The 8,579-nt window shown below is 34.3% G+C and overlaps 1 protein-coding gene across 4 annotated transcripts in view; it reads right to left on the bottom strand.

Moving 5' to 3' along the window:
• LOC107867253 (peptidyl-prolyl cis-trans isomerase FKBP62) overlaps positions 1–822 on the bottom strand; it is an 11,351-nt gene extending 10,529 nt beyond the window's left edge. For all 4 annotated transcript variants that reach the window (XM_016713408.2, XM_016713407.2, XM_047411110.1 and 1 more), the window contains exon 1: positions 376–822. In XM_016713408.2, the coding sequence (XP_016568894.1) occupies positions 376–577 (202 nt within the window). In that variant the 5' untranslated portion in view covers positions 578–822. The remainder of the gene's footprint in view (positions 1–375) is intronic.
• Between the last annotated feature and the right edge of the window lie 7,757 nt (positions 823–8,579).

The raw sequence follows: 8,579 nt of genomic DNA, 5'->3' as shown, positions 1-8,579 counted from the left end.
TTGGTGATAGTTCAGATAGAAAAAATGAACACTTGATCGTACAGGTAGGAAACTCACAAAAACATCACACTTTACATTTGATAAATAGCTGGTGATAGTCCAGATAGATAAAGTGAACGCTTGATCGGTCGGGAAGGAAACTCGCAAAAAACATCATACTTTACCTAAACTATTTTGGTAAATAGTTGGTGATAGTTCCCATGAAAAAGTGAACACATGATCGTTCAGGTACGAAACTCACAAAAACGTGATACTTCATGTATATTTTTAACCATTAACTGAATAAACTAATCAATTTATCCAAAAAAAAACAAAAAAGCATATAATCATAATTAGAACAGAGGTTAAGGAAGAAGAAGAACTTCAGTTAATTACCAGTAACTTCATCACCAAATTCAGGAGTCTCCCAACCATGTCCACGTTTAATAAGCTTCTTCTTAAGTCCATTTGAGCTAATTTCCCTCTCTTCACCAACATTCAGCGGCGGTGCTGATTCTATCTCTTCACCTGGCTCTTCTTCAAGTTCATCATCTTCATCTATAAATGCTTCCGCATTTGCCATTGAAAATTCCACCATTTTTTTTGAGTTCTAATTACTCGTTAATACGAATCTATAGTTGTGAAGTGATTTGTACGGTGATCGGAGATCGGACGCCGATGAGAACTAATGGAGAGGAGCAAGCAGAACTGAATGTTTACGTGAAGTGTCCGGTAGCTTCTAGAAACTTCGTAGCTGTTCGGTGTCTGAAGAGGCTGGATAGGATCAGCCCAATCTCTGAGACTCTGACTGCTTATTTTATTTTTTAATTGAATTTCTTCTTTAATTTATTTTATCATTAACACTAATTATTTATTTTTAAATTAATTTTAAGAGAAATAGCAAACATTAATTAAGAGAAATATATCTATAATCTATAATCTATAATCTATAATTTATATTTATATCTATAATCTATAATCTATAAGATATAAGATATTAAAAGTGTGACGGAACTTAAAAATATTGTTTAAACTTTTTGCCCTTCGTTAAAAGTCTTTACTTTAGACAAAATCATTTTATCCCTATTTTTTTTAATATTTAAGAATTAAAAATTAATTAAATATATTTATGGTAAAACCTTTCCTTATTAGAAGTCATCAAAATTTTACTATTTTTTTTCTAATTTAAGAGTTAAAATTAATTAAATATATTTATGGTGAAAACCTTTCCTTATTAAAAATTATCAAAATTAATGATAACTAATACTTTTTCAATTAATTTAAAAATACTAAAATAATTTCCATAAAAGCTAACCGTAGGTTGAAGCAACAAAACTATAATAAAAGTTGGCCGTAGCTTTTTGGTTTTGGTAGTACTAATAACTTGGTAAAATAATTTTTTTTTCTTCTTAGAAAACTCCCACTATTTTGGGAAAAACAAAAATTGCTTACTACTTATGTAAAACTACAGTAGGGTTGATTTATTTTGTTATAAAAAGATATTACAATCAGAAACATCAAGAATTAATTTATTATTTTATTTCTATTTTTTTTTTTTTTCAAAACTAATTACGGGTGATATGATAAAATCACGATTGAAACAACGAAGCAAACATGTCTTAAATGACCTATAACAGTAATATAATGAAATTACTATAAAAAATTCTTGTGAGAATTTTTAAATAAGTCTCATATAAGATATAAAGTAGAAATAAAACATCAAATTAATTTATCATTTTATATTTAATTTATCATTTTTATTAAATATTATTATTATTTTATACTTATACTTAAAGGGCTTATAATGGTTAATTAGGGGCGATATATTAAAATAACGATTGAAGCAGGCAGCATAAACAAGCATGTCGAAGAGGTGTCTGCTTATTGCCCTTTATAAGTAAGTAATTTGATGTTATAACTTATAATGAATATCTACATTTTCTTTTTGAAGAACAGTTAGAATTAGTTATTTTAAGACCAAGTTAGTTGAGAAAATTGAAGGAAAGGTGTCTTTTAAGTCTTGAATGAAGGATTGGTGACACTGACCAACAAATAAGGTCAAATATCATTAGAATACTTGATTAAGTTAATTGTGGACTTGATTAATATTTTCAAAACTTTCTAATCTTTTCAAAAATACAAATTAACCCAACCCACACCCCCTTCAATCCAAATCAACCACTCTCTTCTCTCTCTCCAACTTCTCTCAACTCTCTCCCAACCAATAGTTCTGCAAAATTCTCCCTTCAACCTCCGGCGACAAATAGTCGGGCGAGTTTTTTTTCGACTTTCAACTGTCAACTGACGTGAATACTTCTCCGGCGATAACAACTTCGAGTTTTTCGTCTTCCAATTTTCTTTTTCACAGGTAAAAAATTATGAAGAAACAGATGAACTTGAGCCAACCACTCTTCTGGTATTGAAATATGAACTGAATAAAATCCTAATTTCTGGCATTTTTTCTTTTTCTTGTCGTACTGTTGATTCAAATTTGTTGGTGATTTTTGGTCACAGTTGATGTTTTTAGTGTGTGTGTGTGTTGTGTTGGTATTGTTGGGTTGATTTGTTGTTTGTCTTGGTAGAAATGGTATGACAACAGTTGAAACATCTGATGTAATAGATGAAATATATGATGCAACAGATGAAAATCTGATCCAACAGATGAAAAATCTGATGCAACTATGAAAATTTGATGCAATAGGCGAACAATCTAACAGATCATTCATCTATTGCGACAGACGATTAGTGATCGTCTATTTCTTCATTCATCTAAACAATCATTCATCTATTTCTTCTGTTTGGAAGAAATCTAAACAATATTGATCCAATAGGTAACTGATTAGTGATCTATTTTTATTCTTTCCAACGGTTTACTCTTCATTTTGCAACAGAGTAGGATTGTTTTTATTCTTTCCAATGATTTACTTATCCGTTGCAACAAGTCGATTATTTGTTGCAACAGATAACATACCTGGTGCAACAGATTAGTGATTCATTTTTATTCTTTTCAACGATTTACTCATCCGTTACAATAGGTTGGTTATATGTTGCAACAGATAAAATACCTGGTGCAACAGATTAGTGATCTATTTTTATGGTTTTCAATAGATTACTCATCTGTTGCAACGGGTTAGTTATGTGTTGCATCAGATAAAATACCAGGTGCAACAGATAGTGCTATTTTTATGGTTCCTACTGATTACTCATCTATTGCAACAGGTCGGTTACATGTTGCAACAGATAACATACCTAGTGTAAAAGATTAGTTATCTGTTGGAACTGTTATATTACTGTTATGCATTAATCAATTATAATCTATGTTATGTTCCTGTTAATTTAAGATAACATGGCTCCAAAAATAAAAGAAATTGAATCAAGTCCAAGTAAAGGAACAAGTGCAGCAGCTCAGCTACATCCACCACTCTATGAGCTTGCTTTACAAGCGTTATCTCAATCAGGAGCAGAAGATAATGAACACGGGGAGGAGAAATCTTTCGAAAGAGATGATCCAAATGCTAATAGCCCTTCCGCCGAAGAGTTGGTCAAAACCTTCAGCATTGATCGTTATCCTATGAGAATGCAGTGCGATGGTGCCACAGATTTAATGGGTGATATCATGGTTAAGTCAGTCATGGAAAAATCTTTCGACGCCTTCAGAAAAATACTTCGAGAACAAAAATTGGATTCTTATTTCGGGGAAAGCTGCTTTGGGCAATATCTTGATTTGCTGGAGGACAACAATGCTCGTTTCCAGATGAAAATGGTATATGATCTTCTCAAGCGCAGGTTTATGTATGAAAACAAAGATAAAATGGATGAGGTGTGGATAAATTACTGTGGCATGCCTGTTTGTTTTGGTTGGGAGGAGTTTTTCATAGTTATCGGACTAAAATGTTATCCTCCTTCTCCTTCTCAAGTTATACCTACTCTGACCCAAAAAAAGCACCCCGCACACCCAAAAAAGGAAAAGACAAGTCGAGTAATCGTAATGACCTGGTGTCCATTATTGGTCCAAGCTTCAAAAACTAAAATCTGATTAAACCGTTGAAAGGTAAAGGAATTTCAAAGAAGCACAAGCAATCATTATGCTTGGTTTGGTTTATACATAATGTTCTTTGGGTGAGAGACGTTAACAACAACGTAAGCCTCGATTTAATAAATCTCTCCGAGGATCTTGAGGCATTTAACAGCTATCCTTGGGGTTATGAAAGCTTCAAAATGACTGTCGAATATTTGTTGACTCCGTTAACGCCAAAAACAGTCAACTTATATGGTTTTTCATGGGCCTTCATGGTAAATATTTATTTTATCATGATATGATTCATCATTTTTTTATTCAATAATGCTTTTGATTTATTGGCGTTATGTTATAGGCTTGGGCATTTGAAACCATTCCTTATTTGAGACAACAAGTGAACTACCAGGAAGAAGTTTCCTGTCCAAGAATTCTGAGATGGTTGTCGGCCAAAACTGATAAAAATACAAAATTTCTTGATCTTTTCAATCCGCCCAAGGAAGCAGTAAGTCCAATTCTAATCAAATTTTTGTTTTAATTAATGATTAAATGATTTCATCATCATTCTTAATATATGTACCGATTCATTTTAGATTATCCATCCGTGGCTTGTTCCGACCAACCGAGAGTTGAAGATGCCATTTTTCTTACTTTACGGTCTGTGCAAACTTTATCGGACCCTAAGGTAGTTGATGGAATAAAAATGGAATTATTTAGAGCAACAACCATCACAAGAAAAATATTTTTGGATGATGGGGCTAATGATGCTCCTCTTACAGTTTTTGAAACAACAAGCCATTATGATTATGATCATAATAGTTGTACAGATTTTTCTTTAGATTTTGCCGCATCTAGCGAATATTCTTCATGCAAATGTCAAGACTGCAAGGCGAAACACGATGGAGTGATTAATACTATTAATGCACTAACTGCTTCTGTAAAGAAAATGACATCTAAGAGGGGTGTCATTCCATCAAAGAGGATTTCATATCCAGACACTCCATAAGAGATCAAGGCGGCTAAGAGGAGAAGGAAAGACACTTCCAAGGAATCATCAATCATAAAAAAAAGAAGCAAAATTGCAATGCCTCTGTCTTTGTCTTTCACCGATGTTCAGTGTGCAAGGGCCATAGATGAGCAGCATGAGCTGAAGAAGGTGAATGTACATTATCTGTTCCAAAAAACAAACAGGCACATATCTATTTCAACAGATGATACATCTGCTGAAAATTATCAAACAGATATATACATCTATTGCAACTGTTGTCTAACCTGTTACATCAAATTCGTTATTTGTTTCAACAGATGAGTCTTATGTAGCAACAGATGGGTCATCTATTTGAAATTATCGTACTGATCTGATTTACCTATTTAAATTTGCCCCAACAGATAATCCATCTGATGCAACGTAAGACTCATCTGTTACAATAGATGGAAAATCTGTTGTATATCTCTACTTAGCATTGATAATTCTGACTTTTCAGGTGGTGCCACAGCTACTGCCGAAGAGCATAATATGACAGTTGATAATCCATCAACTGCTTCCAAAGATGAAGAAAAAGTGAAGCCTGTCAGTTTGGGAGAATGGAAGAATTACCCGTTTGAAGGGTTCAACATCTCGGACGAGGCTCCAAAAAAACTAACACAGTCGATCAACGACTATTCAGAATGGATTGCCGATGGGCTGTTAAAGCATCATGCCGGCAGGTACATAAATCAATTTTATGGATATTGGTTTATACAATTCTTGTTGTAAGAACCTGACATTAACATATATAAATCATCAAAAACAAAATGACGAGCGCTACAAAGTGAATGAATCGAGTCTTGGTTTTGATATGTTCGACTTTGTTGTTGCACATTCCGGAACGAAGAATTGATTCTATTTGATGTCACAGTCCCAAACTTGCTGGAATGATGAAGTTTAAATGCCATACATATTACTATTAATTAATACTTTATTTAATTACATCTGCGTATTGATTTTTTCATCATGTAATTCAAAATGTTTGATAGTATGTGCAGCACATTAGTGTCATTTTTTACTACCTCCGAAAGAAGGCCAAGTTGCAAATACAAGAACAATACAGATACACAATAGGCAAATATTTGTACAAAGTTTACATCAATAATGCCTACGATAGGTATTGTCATCAGCAGCCGAAAGTTTCCCGAAATGAGGAATGCTTAATCAACATCATCAAAGGTTTTAGCATTCCGACTGGCTTACCTTGGCATTTGGTCGATGAAGTGTATATCCCAATCAATTGTGGTGATGAATTTCATTGGGTGTTGGCTGTCGTCGTTCTAAAAGAGAGGCACATCCGAGTTTATGACTCGATATCGCGAAGGAGACGTTCTGGGCCGTCGTATGAGATATAAAAGCTGGCTAAAATATTTCCTACTTACCTTGATATGAGTGGCTTTTTGGATCAAAAGGTTCGTACTGATTAGTCGACGATTGAAGCATATCGGGATAAAATGGCTAATCCATTTGATGTACAATATCTTGACGGAATTGCTTTACAAACCATTGGTAGCCTGTAAGTTTAAGTGTCATGATTTAGTTTCATTTCACAAATTTCACAATGTTTGCATGAACTGCAAGATATGGATTATCTATTTTTTTATAACGCAGGAATTGCGGTCCTTTTATTGCCGCCTCTGCCGAGTATTTGAGCGATGGATTACAAGTACCAAATGATGGACTTGATGACGGATTACTCTGCAAAAGATATGCTGCTCATTTATGGAAATGTGGAGAATTGAAAGCTCAGAAACCGTATGCAACTGACGTTAAAGATCCACGACGACCAAAGCCGAATTCCATAGCACTGGATGAAGAACAACTTGTCCATATTGATGAGATCTTTATAGCTTGAGTCCATCAATGTAATAACCTATCCTCCTTGGTTTAAATTATTGATTTATTTGTAGAGTAGATCATTTGTACCTATAATAATTTTTTTTACATTTCATTTATTTGTTAAGTTATTTCATGTAATTTTCGAAGGCTTCAATTTATTTTATTCTGTCTATGAATATAATTAATTCTGAGTTTTGAACATGTTAATTGAAATGGAGTACTAGATTCAAATATCGCAACAGATAATACATCTGCTGCAACAGACAACATGAGATGCAACATGTAGGTCATCTGCTGGAAATTATATAATAGGTCTTCCTACTTTTTTGATTTTCTCCAACAGATTATCGATCAGTTGCAACAGATAAGTTATATGTTGTAACAGATTGTAAATCTGTTGCGATAGACAGACGGGGAACATCTGCAAACGCAACAGATGACCAACCTATTCCAACAGAAAATCAATCTGTCACAATAGGTACTATATCTGTTACGACAGATATAAAATCTATTGCATTATAAAAATTTAACTTTGCCAGACATAAAAATTATTGCCCCTACATGTATAGTGAATTGGCTTGAAATAAAAACTTGTTATCGTGTTCGTCTCTGTCTTTGTACATGTTCTTTTTTATACATGGGCTCTAACCATTTAGTTAGTACCCCATATGCCCAGACCTATTGCATCTTTCCCACAACGGTGTCGCACACACCGGTCATTTGTGTGTCGGTCAGCAAACACTCGATGTATGCAAGCGAGTACGGCCCGCACGCTGCACCATTTGTATTTTTTGAGAGCTGAATGTTCTTATTTCGACCTTTAAAAACCCATGATTCCTTCGCCAAGACTTCAGTCGACAAATGATCCATCAGTTTACTCTGCGTCAATCACTTGGGCAACAACTTCAAGAATGGCTGCATGTGGGTTGACAACGTCTTCTCGCTGAACACAGGTAAGTTGCAGTCATAAACCTTAATCTTTTCCTCGTATAGTAGTATCTCAATAGTGAGAAAATGTGTGACATCTACATTCATGACTGTAAGGATTCTCTTTGCCTTGGTCCAGCTCTTGCCGTGTGGATATGGCCTTTTCCCTCTAACATATTTAATCGCTTCTTTATCCCATTGAAACGTAGAAACTAACTGATCAAATCCCGGGCCACCGGAATCAGCTATCTTACAGAGTTTGGCGTACCTATCCTTGAAATTATTGTAGAAGTTGAGGTCCATTATTCTATCGACAGCATCATAAGCATTCGGGTATGCTAATTGCCTGCCCCTCATGAGGCAGAGAATTTCATCAACATACTATGGTATAAGAAGATAATTTTTAAATAGGTTAGCAATTGTAAAGAATAAAAACACAGTCGAAAGAATCCAATGCAGAGGGTTCTCTGAATCAGTTCACAGATTACCCAGCCAACGCAACTTATGCAACAAATGTGTATTATGTTGCAATAGAATACCAAGTTTTTATAATAGATTACACATCTGCTGTGTAGATTCTTCTTCATGGAGTAGATTGGAATGGTAGGTTAGCAAAAGTAAACTTACCTTGTCCTCGTACCACACACACATATTTGTCATATTCGAGAAGTCTTTGGAGGCAAATAAATGCATAGTGTATTCTTTTTGAACCTTCATCTTGATGAATTCTTCCAGTTCTTTTTTTTCTCCTTGCCAAGTGCCGTGAAATGTCCACCTTCTTCGGCGGCCCCT

This window comes from Capsicum annuum, chromosome 4, assembly GCF_002878395.1.
Source record: "Capsicum annuum cultivar UCD-10X-F1 chromosome 4, UCD10Xv1.1, whole genome shotgun sequence".
Lineage (NCBI taxonomy): Eukaryota > Viridiplantae > Streptophyta > Magnoliopsida > Solanales > Solanaceae > Capsicum > Capsicum annuum.
Note: the sequence above shows the minus strand (reverse complement) of the source record. Positions and strands in the feature narration are given on the sequence as shown.